This window comes from Hydra viridissima, unplaced genomic scaffold (assembly GCF_058129835.1).
Source record: "Hydra viridissima isolate aposymbiotic clone 2 unplaced genomic scaffold, HvirCarnegie_v1 scaffold_9, whole genome shotgun sequence".
Lineage (NCBI taxonomy): Eukaryota > Metazoa > Cnidaria > Hydrozoa > Anthoathecata > Hydridae > Hydra > Hydra viridissima.
Window position 1 is genome coordinate 10,609,777 of NW_028324308.1, and position 14,965 is coordinate 10,624,741.

The following is a 14,965-nucleotide window of genomic DNA, read 5'->3' on the forward strand; positions in this document are numbered from 1 at the left end:
TTTTGCCTTGCCAAAAAAATGGGTTCAAAGGTGGCAAAAACTAAATTTCTAAAAATTTTAAAAAAAATCTCAAAATTTTGAATTTAAGCCCAGATTCCGAGTGAACGAAACATTTTTGAAAATTTTTTTTTTCCCCAACAGGTTTTTTCTATATTCTGATCAATATATAAAAAATTCAAGCAATTTGGAGGAGGTCACTTCCACAGTTTCAGGAATTTGCCTGATTCTTAGAAAAAACGGCTCTTAAGAGAACGAGTTAAGGTATTTAAAGAGTTTGTCAAATTTTGAAGAACCGTTTTTTTTTTTTCTATATATTTTTAGAATTTTTTTCGTTAAAAAAAAATATGTTTTTTCCCTAAAATTTCCATTTTGTTATAGGTATTGAACAAGATGTTAAGTAAAACGTAAAGAATAAAAACTGAAATATAATGAATTAGAAAAATAAAATATTCATTGCTGTTCTAATAACAACCATTTAAATTCAAATATGAACTATTTTTATTTATTTATTTTGGAAATATACAATATATAATATATTATAAAAAATTCTTACAAAAAAAAATTGAAATTAAGTCTTATAAAATCAACACAATGACTCTCCAACAAATGCATTTTTGGCGTAATGGACTCGTTAGGCCATGTTTTACGAAAGTAACTCATTAATTCTTCAATGGCTCTCTCTAATTCCAAAAAAGTAAATAAATAAAAGAACGTAGAAAATAAAGAAAATAAAGAAAAGAATAACTATGATAACCCTTACAAGTGTAATTTAAATGAGAGTAAATTTTAATAAGAGGACTGTAATGCAAGACAAAAAATTTTTAAAAAATGTAATTTCACCTAATTCTGATAATGGATTATTATTAATGATTTCACTTGAATTCATAAAGTTTTAGCATGTTGCATATTTGCAGAACAAAATGACAAATTTTTCACTCAAAACCATTGCCTCATTATGAACATCTGTTCCAATAAATCCAAGATCGCTTACTATCATAGGTATTGAATTGCAAAGATCTAGGACACTGTTTAACTAATGAACAAAGATCATTTTAGGGCACATTTACAAAATTAATGTTTAAAAACCTTTATGTATTTATGAACTTATGTATTTGAGAAGATATTTATAAAATTCATGTTTAAAAGTATGCAGAAATATAGATGAAAAAACCTGCAACATTTTACGAACATGGTTCCCAATAAAACATTTTTCATGATAAGCTTGTCTTTGAACATTAAGACCACATAGAACTTGGTCAAGTTTATTCACAAGTGGTCCATGAGATTTTTCAAATGTTTTGGATCTTAGTTCTTCTAATTCGATCAGCTATATAAAAAAATATACACACACACAACAAATATATATATATATAAATATATATATATATATATATAAAATATATATATATATATATATATATATATATATATATATATATATATATATATATATATATATATATACATATATATCAAAGGGCCCTTAAATTGATTAATGCTATATACACATAAAAGCATGAAATATTTTATTAAATTATTTAAAATATTAACTCATTATACCTTAGCATTTTTCTTCTCCATAAAATGAATTACTCTGGGCTGAAAAATTTCATAGAGCTTTTCTTTATTTTCAGGAGAACACAGAACTTGAATTGCCATGGCTTCATGAATTAGTGTTATTTTTTCACAATATTCAGCAATAACCTTTTCTCCTTCATATATTTTTAACTGAAGTGCAATATATTCATTAAAATTTCTGTTGTTTGCAGTTTGATTTTTTTCACACATTTTTGCTGCAATTTTAACATCTATGAGATGACAGGCATCTTCCAGCATATTAAAAAATTTAAGATAAATTCCTAATAAGATATGCAGGGATGGAATGCACATCTAAATTCAATAAATTAATAAAAAATATATAAATAAATGGTATAAATAAATAAAAATGTAATATAGTAGAAAAATGTAATACTTGTGTCAAAGGAATATCGAAAAGTGGTGAGTCAATGACATTGTTACAATACTTTGCTAATTTTGGTATTTGACCTTTTTGAATAAATTTTTGAAAATCTGCATACAGTGTTTCCATTGCACGATTGGAAGTAAAGTGCAAAGGCTAGAAAGTAAGAATTGAAATGAAATTCTATTTTAACAATTACAACAAAACAATATACTTTTTTTTTCTGCCATAATACTTAAAATGCACCTACCCTTGGTCCTCTGGAAAGAAAGGCAAAAGAGTTTGATTCAGAGTTAACTAGCTTTTGCTTTATAACATGCAATGCAGCATCTTCTACAATCCGTGGTATATCATCATTTTCTTTTAATAAAAATACATCAGCAAGAGTTGTATCAAGCCCATTTGTAGTTTTTTTGCAAATCTGAGCCTGCAATAACATATAACCAGTACAATTTTCTTCGTGTAATTTTTTAAGCTCATTTTCTTTAACTGTATATTTTAATTTGCATCCCTTATTGCAACCTAAAAGAATGTGCTCTATCATTTGTATTACATTAACAGAATTAAAAATTGTATTTAACAGAATATGTTGTTCACAAATAAAGAATTTTGCTTCTGTTTCCAACTTTCCTTCAATCTCCTTAAACAAACACACTGAGCAAAACGATTGTTGACAGTCTTTTAGTATTAGTGGCTTGTACATGATGTTGTTGCATAACTTACATATACATAATTTTAAATGTGGATTTGATACAGGATCAATATCAATTACATTTAAACGAATTGTTGGTATTGGTATATTACCAATTAAGCTATTTATGATTGGTCTGGTCCATCTCTTTTGATTTTGTTCCATGATACATGGTCGACCAGGTTTTAATTTTTTAACTTTCCTCCCAGAACTTTTGGGGAAACAAAAACATTTGTCTGTGCATGGTAATGGCCAGTTGATTGCTTTAACACTGGTGCTTGAACCTTTTTCAACATTCCTCAAAATGGTATAGCATCTCCTACACATTTTTTGTGGGTGAACTTTTTTATTGTCAATGCTAGTGTTTAAATAATATGAATTCTCAATTCTTTCAGAATATTTTTCACATCAACTGAGTCTTTCATTATAGCTTCTCCACATATTCGACAAATAAGATTTAACTTGGTTGAATGGTCCATGTTTACAAAATACCTAAATATAGCAGTTATGTAAGATGAATAAAAAAAGTGCAAAAAAAAAATAACCGGTCTTCAGAATTGACTTTAAAAGAAGCAGAATAAAATGAAGAAAAAAAATAATCTTACTTTCAGCTACAGAAAATTCGTTTCATTATAATATAGCTGATTAAAAAACTGATTATTTCAAGAAAAATATTTTACCGTTTGATTTAAAAGCTTTTGTTGAAAATCTTAATTGCAACAATAAAACTTATAATAGGAGGTTGTTCGGTCAACTCTGAAAAAATTCGCTACGGTTTAGAAGAAATTTGAAATATCAAACATAAAAAAAAACAAGTTAGAATAGTTGAGCTTCAGAAAAAAATTATTGAAAAAACAAGATATTTTTTCATGTTTTGAAGTTGTTGACTGCGCATGCTCAGAATAAAGTTCCAAAAAGTATCAATTTGAAACTGCCGTGCTCTACAGCTGTAAACTACAGCCGAAACCATTTCGCCGTATTTAGAGCCGTAAGCCGGAATCCGGCTTACGGCTCTAGGAAAAAAATATACATGTTATAAAACATTTTTTTTACATTGGAACATTTTCGGCCGAAGCAATGGAAATTTTGAGCATAGAAATCTACAAATTTAAAAATAGAAACCATTGGTTCTTTATGTAAACAACAGAAAAGCTTAAAATGCTAAAATAAAAAAGGAAGTAAAAGTTTGAGTTCAAATTGATCAAAATGGTGCAGATTACACTGGAACAGAAGGAAGACATTGCTGAGCTGATTAAGCTTAAGAAGGACCAAATTTTGTTGCCTTTTGACAAGGAAAAAGGCATTATCGAGAAGTCAAAAGCCCTAGCATGGAAGGATATCTACAACCAGTGCTTGACAAAGGGAATCCCTCTTAAAAGTGAAGATCATCTGCGAACTGTAAGTCTATTTTTGTGAAGAAATTGATTTTACCTTACATTAATTTTCATTTGCCATTTTGTGGCACTGTAATCACAGCAAGTACTTAACAAGCACAATTGAATAGATTTTAACAGATTAAAAGCCATAAATATGTAAACATGCAGGTACTGGGCAATGAAATGAAACCAAAATTCTTATAGAGCATTTTAGGTATTTTTAGCCATATTAGCCATACTATTTTCCCATTTGGCTTAGATCTCACTCTTTGTTTAACACTCCAAAGAGTAATGCATACTCTAAGGTTCAATTAAGGTACTGCATTAATGGTACTAATCTGATTATAGAGTGTCTGGGATGGAATGCGGCGAACTGCAATCAACAAGTTGACTGCTGCTAGGCAGACTGGAGCTTCTGCGTTATCCCTAACTCCTGTTGATAATATGGTCCTTGACATCATTGGAAGAGATTCAGCAGTTGTCAAAGGACTAAACCAGCCCAATGACCTCCCAGTGATGCCAAGTGCAGAGAATAATCCACCTCAACTTCCTGACTTGGACACCAGTACATTGAGTATCACAGGTAAAAAAATATTTTATGGGCAATTAGTTCTATTGTTTTCTCAAAAGTAACTGAACAAAAGGAACTATTTGAAGATTTTTAAACAGTAGTGCATTCATTTGTAATATTAGTAAATGCCAATTATATGTTCATAGCAATGCAGACATGTTTTTGTCTTTAATATCAACAACTTTGTGTAAAACAAGAATTTATTCACAGAAGCTGGACCTAGGAAACTAAAATACCTTTTCCTTTTTACAACTTTTAGATAGTGTTTTTCGTGCTCCTCTCTTGCCAGTTGGAAACCGAAATGTTAGGTCATCATCACCAGTGCCCAGTGTCTCAAGAGCTTTCTTTGATCCTCAGGAACAGCCTTTGGAAGTTAACAGGACAGCAGGTAAAAGAACTTCAAATAAATCCATGTGATTTAGTCTAAAATAGATCAAACCTTCCTCATGAGTATGAATTTTAATGCTTCCAAATCTGACATAAAATCTCAAAAGAATGTCCAACATTTCTATTGTGTAGAACAATTTGTTACATTCATGATTTGAAGACAAAAGGAGAAAGTCTATATTTTATTTTAATAAGCAAAAGATTACAGTTCATCAAACTATCACAGGATTGGTACAACTCAAAACTTTCTTATTTTCAGTGGGTCAGGATGAAAACCAACCTCAAGGGAAGAAACAAAAGTCAGCTGGAAGCACTCCTCTTTGGTTTGAGAATGGCTACAAAGAAGTCAAACTGAAGAAAGCACAATATGAGCTTGAAGAAGGACCTGCCAGGCTTAGACTGATGAGAGCTGAAGCTGAACTCTATGAGGCAAAGGTGGAGCTCATCAAGGCTCAAGTGAATGAGGCCAACATGAGGGCTGAAGAAGCTACAGCAAGAGCTGAATTTTTTCGAAGAGCCACCTTTTCCCTTTCTGGAGATGTTGTCCTTCATGTTCAAGACAGAGACTCAGGAGAAACAGTGAGTGTTTTTAGTACTAAAATGGTTTGCATATTGTTACAATAAGGTTATTGACCCATTCAAGCTAGTAAATTATATAAAATGGGATTGTTTCAGTTTATTTGGTCTCGACTAAAACTGTGTATACCAACAAAAATGAATTGATTCTTTACCTCAATGCAACTAAAGATACCACAAATGCAAATATTATTTTACATTTAGCATTAATGGTAATAATATTGGTTCAGTTGGTCAGGCATGTGCTCTCAAATGAGTAGTATGCAATGTGCTAAACAGTCAAAGCAAATGTAATTTAAATTTAAAACAATTACAGATCTTCCTTCTTCACAACAAAAAATCATGATATATTTTAGTGTGCATAGTTTTCTTTGTTTTGTACTCAACTGATGACACACCAAAATCATTTTTTGTAAAAAAATACCATACTGCTACATGGTTTCTTGCAATGGCAAGGACCAGGGTCCTCACATGTCCATGTGTTCAAGGTCTAGTGCCTCACATTGGCCCTTTTAAATTTAAGCAAACAGCTCTATCTGGACCTTCATCTTACTAACTATACTCATTCTTCTTTGTGTCATTTTTTTTTAAATTTTTCAGCGAACATTGTTCAAGCTTTGATTCCCTCTAAGTTCTTCAATTCCAGTCAGCTTCATTTCAACTTTAGACAGAGTCAAAGAAACTAATTCCTAAACGAAATGCAAATATGTATTGTCATAGAAGAGTGAAACCTGCAAGCCAAGACTCAAGAGTTACTTAATTTCTCCAAGCAACTTTATAAATTCTTTTTTTTTAATCTAGTGAAGATTCTCATAAAGTGATGCATTAAACTGAACTATTTCTGTCAATCTAATTTTGAAATTGAAAATTTGTCAAATTTGCTGTTTGTTCTTATGAAAGTATGAAATAAAACATAAAATATTACATTGAATTATTCATTAAATAGAGCACAGGTTCACAATCAGTGATCTACCATCCAAAGATGGGCTGCAGAGAGATTTTTGTTGGGCCCTATGAGATCAATGATTTACAATTTCAAATGTAAAAGCTTTCAAGTATTGACTTCCTAGGGGATTCATAATTTACCAATGAGAATTAATTGTTAAATTCTACTCCTAAATCAGAAAATAAAATTGTAAAATTTCTTTGCTAAACTTTATGTCACAATAACTTTTACATGAGTCAAGATAGCATAAATGCTATTTTATACTTTTTTTTCAGTCTTAAAAAGCTCTTTCTTCGATATTTTATGCATTTTTGCTCTAAAGTTACAAATAAAATTGCAAATTCAAATTTTATTTTATTTTTACATAAAATGGTACAACTTTTTGGATGTATCAGCTTTAAAGTGCTGATATTTTATTTTTAAAAGTTTGTTTATAAATAGAACTGTCCAACTTATTGGTACAAAAATGTTTTCTTGTCTTTGAGCAAAAATAAGCCAAACTGCCAGATAATAACTGCAGATTTTCCCAAAATTTTTATACATAAAAATTAATTTTTGTCTAATAACAAATCCCCTAAGCTATCAAAAACACTATTTCATTGTTGTTTTAATAATAATTTTGGATTTCTTGACTTCTTCCGAAGCATCTAACTTACGAAATGCCTTAGCCACCCATGTACTCCCATTTTGCCCTTCCAGATCAAGGGGAATTGAAGTTGAAGGGCAAAATTGCAGTTGCCAGGGCCCAGAGGGCCCAAATCGATCATTTTCTTACAGTTGGCTGCACAAAAGGCATGTATAGAGCTGGCGATATCTGTAAGAATGCTAGTAAACCCATGAATGACCGAGTTAGCCTTTTCCCACTTCTCACTGGTGGCAATCCATCTCTTTTGCTTCAAATTTCTGATAACCTTGCTGACCTCATTTCCCTCCATCTTCAAAAAGCTGTCCCATTTTGCTTTGATAAAATGACTGCTGTAAAACCTAACAACTGTCGTCTGAGGTGTGAAGCCCAAAAAGTTTTCTCTGGCATGACTTTGGCTAGTGATTACACTGTACTTCTGTCTTTCCATCAAAGAAAAGTTGTTGAAATAAAAAGTCATATTTTTTAAAAGCAATGTCTCCTTTATTTTAAAATGGGCAAAATACATTGAAAATTTTCTCCAATTTAGTACAAAAATGGATTTTTAAGTACTTTAAAAACTATTTTACATTATCATTTTGCTTTGCATGTTTACAAAATTTTGAATTTATATTAAAATCCTTTGTCTTCTGCTTAGTCTTAATTTTTTACAATTGGTATTAATCTATATATAAATGCTTTCAATAACTTCCGAATCAATTTGCTAATGAGAAAAAAGGGTGTCAAATAAATAGATAAACAAATATTTCAAAACCTATTATCAGTCTTCTGCTTTCTGTACTATCCAAATATAGACTTGGTAGATCTAAGTGTCATTTTGTAGGTTTTAACATAGCAGCTTCTTTACTTAAAACTCTGCCTATATCATTTTAGCAATGCAGTATTGGCATCAAATAGGAAAAATTTTACATGCACCACAAAGTCTAACATATCCTTTAGCATCATTAAAATGGGCGAAACAGAAACATCTTCTATTCATTAAAGAAGGTCAAAAGTTGCTCTCTTTTTCTAATACCAAGAATAGTTTTTTTGTCGGTGTATGTTTGGCTTTCATTCTCTTCTCTCAAGGTACCATCCAATGTTTGCTCTGCTGGAGGAATAACTGGGTGATTTCGCTTACGTTTCCGGTGCTTCCTGGGTCGACGTGACGATTGCTGTTGAGGAGACAGGTCATCATCAAATTCACAAGAGTCACCAAACTGAATGGCTAAGTTGTGTAGAATAAAGGCTGCTATAATGAACTTTGGCACATCCTCCATGTTGTGCAATCGAAATCCATTACCCAGAGAGTAAAACCTTTTCTTCACAACACCAAAGGCTCTCTCTATCACATTCCTGGTGACACTGTGTGAATCATTGTACTTTTCTTTCGCACCATCTGGAATTCCTGGGAAGGGGGTCATTAGCCATTCACGCAGTGGGTAGGCTGAATCTCCCAGGAGTACAGCACCTTTGAAGGGCCGTTGATCAAGAATGTCAAATGATCTCCAGAGAGAACTTTCACGGATAACTCTTGAATCATGACATCTGCCTGGGTGATTAGCATCGACATAATAGAAAGACAAATCTGGCCCACAGACTGCAAGTACATTAATGGAGTGTTCCCTGTAGCGATTCAGAAATGAGGCTTCATCAGCTCTGGGTGGTTCAACATTGATGTGGGTGCCATCCAGGGCACCAGCACAAAGAGGAAACTGGTTGAACTGGTAAAATTTCTCTGCTAGGTCACTGCAAACTTCAGGCCAACGAATGATTTCATTCTTCAGGGAGATGACAGCATCAGCAACTCGATGGACTGTAGCATGAATGGTCTTGGTATCAACACCTCGAGCATCTCTTAACAAATGGTAAAAGGCATCAGTGCCCAGGAATTGACAAAAAAGCAAAATCTGGAAAAAGAGTATCCCATTAAAATGTGGTTCTTAACAAATAGTTTTGTTTTGATGATAAAACTTTGCAAGAGAATTTTACAATTAAAATACAGAATCCAACTTATGCAATTTTTGGTTCATATGGAGCACTTTGTAAAAATATTTAATTTCTCTGCTTAATCAAACATTGTTGTTATCTAAAAGACTTTGTTGTTTTTGATTACCTGTTGCCTTGAACTCAGTGGATGATTTCTGTTTGTAGGATGCTTAAGTTGATCTTCAATTTTATCTTCCAAATAGTCGACAGCTGCTCTTGGGATCCGATTTTGTTGCCTATACACCACATCAGAGACTTCTTCAGTGAACCTTCGATCCTTGAACTAAATATTGTTTTTTTTTAAATTAAAATATCCTTAAAATTTTACAATGAGATACAGAGCCCACCAACTACTTTCATTCAAATTAACCTTACTTACTACACATAATCTACGTAACCTAAGGTACCTTGCCTTGTGCTGTCTTTGGTGAACTATAGAGTAAAATACTAATCCTAACCCAAAAAGAGTCCCTCAAGATCTAACTGGAAAGATCATCGAAACCATATGTCCTACTGTTTTAAAGTTTGTCTGAGTCTGCAAAGTCTGAATTTTGTTCTGCTCGAAACTACTAATCCCCAGGATATTATTTGGTTTAGTATATTAGGGTAGCTTAGTTTTTACCTGAATCTTTTAATAATGTTAAATAGGTGGTTTTATCAATGGTGCATGCAAAGCTAGATTACTTTTGCATTTAAATAAATATTTTACAAAAACAAAAATCTTTTAAATTTATAGTTATCTTACCACTCTGGGCTTTCTCTTTTTTCCAAAATGAGTTGACAGGAAGCAGAGCTCCATATCTGAGCTGGAGCAATCAAGATCCAAGTCCATAATAGCTCGATACAAGATGTATTTTATAATTTTAAAAAAAGCTCTGTCTGTTCCAAAAAAACTTTGAAAATGTTTGCTTTCTAATTTTCATCCAAAGGATTAACTGGTTTAGCCAATTTGCTTTTGAAATACGACTGTAAGTCAAAAATTCAGATGGTCCTACAGCCGGAGTTTCTACAGCTGTAATTCCTACAGCTGTAGAGGTTTTACAGCCGAAAAAGTTTTATAACACTGAATTTAGATTCCGGCTGTAAACTTTCTACAGGCGTAGGCATTTACAGCCATAAAAAGTTTTTTAACATTGTGCCTTAGACAAATTTAATTTGTACAGTTGTAAAAATTTTTCGTCGTCTATGATATTTGATTCTAATGCAAGTAATAAACCATTTCAAGCATTTCTTAAAGGAGCCATTTTTAAATTTTTTCTATTTATTTCAAGATGTTTTCTTTTTTTTGAAGCGGAAATTCGTAACTAATTTTATTGGAATACCGCAACTGCAAGTCGCAACCGCTCGATCCAGACCTTTGTCGTCTCCGTTGCCGTTGCAGTTTTCATATCGTAAGCTCTCTATTATAGAGATCAGTGGCACACTGTGAGCCATAAAGACCGCCAGGTTCAACTTTTCCCCACCTCTAACTTTTTTTCATATTAGGATAAGTACTGGTTAGATATTATATTTTTTTGTATTGGACAAATCTAAAGTCGATCGGAAGTCACATAAAAACTTACTTTTTTACCCTATTTACCCCCCTTCAAGTGATAAAGTTACCCCCTTTATGATGATATTACCTCCTTTCAAAAAAAAAATTTTTTTTTTGATTAATATTTCATTATCCTCCTTAAAACAATCCTTACTTTTTCTTACTAATCTTAAATTGAAGCGATTTAAACTCCTTTTGCACCATTATAGCAATAATTAAAAGAAAAAATACAATAAATGCAACAAAAATAACACAACTACTTTTATATTACAATATTTACATTTTATCTAAACAAAAAGTGGCAGTAGCAGATTTCAATCGTTTAGCATAATCTTTATGTTCGATCCTTCGCTTGTATTGAGACCAACTTGGTTTGAAGGCACTATGAACAGCTTCTCCAGTCTGTTCAGCATATGATCCCAGAGAACAACAATTAAACTTCACAAATGGGAGAATATGACAAACAACTATATGGACTTTCCAGGTAACCTTCAGTTCTGTATTTAAATGTATCTTTGCATACTGCTGTAGGTCACAAAATGATACTTTGAACTCTTCAATAACTGAAGAAGCATTGCTGCCTAATTCGTATCCAAAGGTGCACTCTTTAACCTTTGCAAACTTTCTGAGGCAATGAACTATAGGCAATAAATTAGTTTGAGATGCTAACACATCTCTCTCTAAAATATCTACCTTTTCCAGAAGTTTATTGGAATTGTTCCCATCAAAGCCTATCCCATGATAACCTCGAAGTAAGATATAATGTTCTTTTAGCCAGTTTTTAAAAAGAGGCCAATGATCTAAAAGTAGTCTACCAAGTAATGTCACAATCCCTATAAGAAGATGTAACTCTGGTGGAGGGACTAAGTGATTAATTTCATCTTCAGCATTTTTATCTAAATAAACGAGTCGAGGACTAATAACATTTTTAAAATCTTTCATCTCTAAGCGCTTTGCCCCATTTTCAACAAATAAGTTGTACCAATGATCAAAAGAACCTAATGTTCTCGGAGTACCACTTTCTAGGGAACATTCGCCTTCACACCACAAGCAGGCATATTTACCTGAATGAGAAGACAAACCAAAGATGCTGTTAGCACATTTTAAGTCAAATGCAAGGTGATATGTAACATCATCCAGATTTAATCTACTCAAGATTTTCTGCAAATTTCCATTGTCTTCACAAACATCTTCAACAATAGCAAGAATAAAACACCTTTTAACTCCACTGTCAATGTAAATCTCATTTTTATTGGTTTTATCAAAGACATTTACAATTACTTTAAGAAATCCTTGACCTCCATCAATTGATATACGTACCATACTGGAGAGAGGATCCAATCCTCTTTCCATTAAAATACTAAGAATAAATTCAGAAGTGTCATGGATAAATACTACATGTCTTGTTACAATTTCATCATTCCAAATAAAGTTATCTTGTTCTATATTATACTTAGATTCAATTTCTTCTTGTAATGATGTCATCATACTAATTACATTATTCTCCACAACAGTAGATGATCCCAGATTCTTACGGAGACTTGATATCAGTTTTTTTGTTTTATTTTTTGTCAATTCCAGTACAGAAGTTAATTCCATCACTGCTTGAAATGATATCTGATTAAAAAACTTTCTAGAAGATTTATTGTCTTTAGTTCCAACAGTTAAAGTTAACGGATTTCCACCTTAAAAATAAAGTATAATTAATTATATGTATCTTTAACCTACCCCTACTTTAAATTTACAATGCAAACATTTTGAAAAAGTTATTAGCAATCTATACAATTGCTTAGTTAAAAGCCTCTACTGAGTGTTCTATATGTGCATTTAAGTTTTATCTGAACATATAAACTGTTTTTAATTATTTAAAAATGAAAATAAAAACTTACACACCTGTAGATATTTTAAAGGACTGGCCTCTCTCAATGCCTTCTCGTTCCATCTTGTTTTTTATTATGCCTGAAGCAACTTGCTCACATGATGTGGGATCAAGAGTTTCTGACAAATTAATCAAATTCAAAACAGCCTGACTAGAACAACAGTTGTTATGACATCCTGAAGAATAAAATTTACTCTTAAATTAATATACACCTAAAGGTTTTTTTATTGAAGTTTATAAATGATTATTTGATAACTTTTAATTTACTTATCAAGTAACTTATTATTTATTCTTTAACCTCTTGCAAGGAGAGTAAAGCAGCAGCTGCACATATTTTTTTTCAGAGATTCAACATCTTTTGTATTAATATGAGATGATTGTACAATATCACTAAGCTCAGTACTACGTCTAATTCTTGGTCGGTCAACCTAATTCAAAGATGGTACTTTATAAAAAATCTATATCTTTATATGTATTTATCATTTAACTTAAATAAGTTTTAAATCATATACTTGAGAAACTTTACTTATCCAGTTTGAAAGATAAGTGCTTTTTCCCTTTTCCAGCAAAAAGATGTTTCTTCTACAACTTGAACAAATTACATCCGGGCAGACATTAAACTCTGCATTGTACTCAGGCCAAATATACTCCTTGATTTTACTTGCTACAGATGGTCGTACTTTTACTAAAGATTTTGAATATTTACCTTTTTTTTCCAAACAAACTGCACAAACAGACTGTTTTAAATCAGCCATCTTTACCGTATGATGTTTTTTACTTAAATCATTTCATAACTACTAAAGAAAAAGAAGCCAAAGTGGCGGATTGGATTATTTTTGAAGCTTAATTTTTTGGTTTTTCTAATTTTTAAAACTTAAAATACTAACTCTTCTGATCGACTTTAGATTTGTTCTGTACTTGAAAAAGACTTACAAAAACTGCATTTACTTTTTTAAAAAATAAAATTAGAGGTGGGGAGAAGTTGAACCTGGCGGTCTTTATGGCTCACAGTGGGCATTTCCGTAAAGTAAGGGTTGCGCATAAGTTGCGCTGAACTTATGGAAAAACTTACGCAAAAAAAAAAAGAACCGAGTTGATTTTTTTTTAATAAACCAAGTTTTCGTAATTACAAATCTTTATCAAAGCATATTTTTCTGAAGGTAAATTCATAAAACTTCTGTAACAAAAAAATAAAACTAGTTAGTAAAGAAACGTAAACTGACAGAATAACAAGCCTTTATCAAGTTCTCACCCCTCAATTAGTTAATAGTAGTTAAAAGTTTTTAAATAATAGAAATTGATTTATAAAATAAAGGTAAAATAGTTGAATTGTTTTCTTAAATAATAGTAAAATATGTTTCGAAAAGTATTTTATTAATAAGTTGTTACTAGTAATAATATCATATACTATTTAAAATCTAATAATTAGGTTTTTCATTTTTTTAAGAAGTACTTAAAAGGTACTAAAAAACTGCTATTACCAATATATTATACTGTTATAACAGTTTTTAGCTATGTTCGTTGTTAAGATTTTCGGATGTAGTTTATTATCATTAACGGCTTCAAAAATTTTATATATATAAGTACTCTCAATAAATGTTCAATAGATAAAACTAAAACTTAAAGTTTTGCAACTTTTAGTTTATAACTGCAGTTGTTTCAGTTAAATTTAAGTTAAAGTTGCAAGTTAGTCAATTTTCAGATTAAAATTTAAATATCTTCTTTTATTCTTCTATTATTCAAACGACACTTTATTTTGGTTTATATTTGCAAAAAATATGAAATTTTTATAGTGTCAGAATTGTCAAAAGGTTTAAAAAAACGATCTGAAAATTGGACTCACGAACAAGTGCTTGTTTTGGAACAAGCATACAATGAGATTAAAGAAACTTTAGATGGAAAATTTTCTCAAGGTATTATTTTTTAATGCTATTACTTCATTTCAAACTTAATAAATTTAAAATTAAACATATAATTTCTGCATTAAACTTATTTTTAACTGTATTTTTATAATTTTTGAATTAGAATCATGGCCTACTTAAATACACGGCCTTCTTTTCTGCTTAAATCGAAAAAAAATAGAAGGCCAGTTTAAAAAACGTATATTCTGTAGGATGGACAAACTTTCTTAACATATTTTAATTATTGCGCTATAAATTTTAAATAAGTATATCCGGCATAGGATAAAAACTTCAGCGTTTTCTATATCTTCACATCAACTAAACCTCATATACTTGATTATAGCTTCTTTTTATAAATAGATAGTAATTATGGTTAATAAATGCTGTGTTGTTGGTTGTACCTCCAATTATCTAGGTGGTGAAGTAGTTCCAGTTTTCAGTTTTCCAAAAGATGATGATTTAAGAAAGTTATGGATTAGATTTGTAAATAGAAATTTCTGGACTGTCACAAAATCATCTGTGATCTGTTTAAA

General features: G+C 31.1%; 3 protein-coding genes across 4 annotated transcripts; 1 reads left to right on the plus strand and 2 right to left on the minus strand.

Annotated features, from left to right (window-relative positions):
• Positions 1-556: 556 nt before the first annotated feature.
• On the minus strand, positions 557-3,063 carry LOC149883953 (uncharacterized). 2 transcript variants are annotated; one of them, XM_090097292.1, is made up of 6 exons: positions 2,211-3,063; positions 1,973-2,116; positions 1,561-1,890; positions 1,190-1,327; positions 841-1,033; positions 557-680 (listed from the first exon to the last, which is right to left on the minus strand). In XM_090097292.1, the coding sequence occupies exons 1-5, from the start codon at positions 2,976-2,978 to the stop codon at positions 893-895; spliced, it is 1,521 nt and encodes a 506-aa protein (XP_089953418.1). In that variant the 5' UTR covers positions 2,979-3,063; the 3' UTR covers positions 557-680; positions 841-892. The 2 variants fall into 2 exon arrangements, with proteins under 2 accessions (XP_089953418.1, XP_089953417.1); XM_090097291.1 differs by having other exon boundaries at positions 1,172-1,327.
• Positions 3,064-3,650: 587 nt separating this feature from the next.
• Positions 3,651-9,838, plus strand: LOC149883954 (uncharacterized). Its single transcript, XM_090097332.1, has 5 exons — positions 3,651-4,049; positions 4,376-4,610; positions 4,858-4,986; positions 5,245-5,564; positions 8,024-9,838. Exons 1-5 carry the CDS (start codon positions 3,858-3,860, stop codon positions 8,045-8,047), a joined length of 900 nt encoding a protein of 299 aa, XP_089953458.1. The 5' UTR covers positions 3,651-3,857; the 3' UTR covers positions 8,048-9,838.
• Positions 9,839-10,845: 1,007 nt separating this feature from the next.
• On the minus strand, positions 10,846-13,325 carry LOC149883955 (uncharacterized). The gene is made up of 4 exons (XM_090097277.1): positions 13,044-13,325; positions 12,830-12,959; positions 12,546-12,707; positions 10,846-12,337 (listed from the first exon to the last, which is right to left on the minus strand). Exons 1-4 carry the CDS (start codon positions 13,284-13,286, stop codon positions 10,929-10,931), a joined length of 1,944 nt encoding a protein of 647 aa, XP_089953403.1. The 5' UTR covers positions 13,287-13,325; the 3' UTR covers positions 10,846-10,928.
• Between the last annotated feature and the right edge of the window lie 1,640 nt (positions 13,326-14,965).

What these genes read in the sequence shown, in the direction of transcription:
- LOC149883953 (XM_090097291.1), bottom strand. Translation starts at nt 2,978, where the DNA reads ATGTGTAGGAGATGCTATACCATTTTGAGGAATGTTGAAAAAGGTTCA. An exon ending in TTCTTTCCAGAGGACCAAGG is followed by an intron (nt 2,117 to 2,210) that starts GTAGGTGCATTT and finishes CTTACTTTCTAG; the next exon opens with CCTTTGCACTTTACTTCCAA. An exon ending in ATGTTCGTAAAATGTTGCAG is followed by an intron (nt 1,034 to 1,171) that starts GTTTTTTCATCT and finishes TTTGTTCATTAG; the next exon opens with TTAAACAGTGTCCTAGATCT.
- LOC149883954 (XM_090097332.1), top strand. Translation starts at nt 3,858, where the DNA reads ATGGTGCAGATTACACTGGAACAGAAGGAAGACATTGCTGAGCTGATT. An exon ending in CAGTACATTGAGTATCACAG is followed by an intron (nt 4,611 to 4,857) that starts GTAAAAAAATAT and finishes TACAACTTTTAG; the next exon opens with ATAGTGTTTTTCGTGCTCCT. An exon ending in GGAAGTTAACAGGACAGCAG is followed by an intron (nt 4,987 to 5,244) that starts GTAAAAGAACTT and finishes TCTTATTTTCAG; the next exon opens with TGGGTCAGGATGAAAACCAA.
- LOC149883955 (XM_090097277.1), bottom strand. Translation starts at nt 13,286, where the DNA reads ATGGCTGATTTAAAACAGTCTGTTTGTGCAGTTTGTTTGGAAAAAAAA. An exon ending in GGATAAGTAAAGTTTCTCAA is followed by an intron (nt 12,960 to 13,043) that starts GTATATGATTTA and finishes TCTTTGAATTAG; the next exon opens with GTTGACCGACCAAGAATTAG. An exon ending in CTTTACTCTCCTTGCAAGAG is followed by an intron (nt 12,708 to 12,829) that starts GTTAAAGAATAA and finishes TTTATTCTTCAG; the next exon opens with GATGTCATAACAACTGTTGT.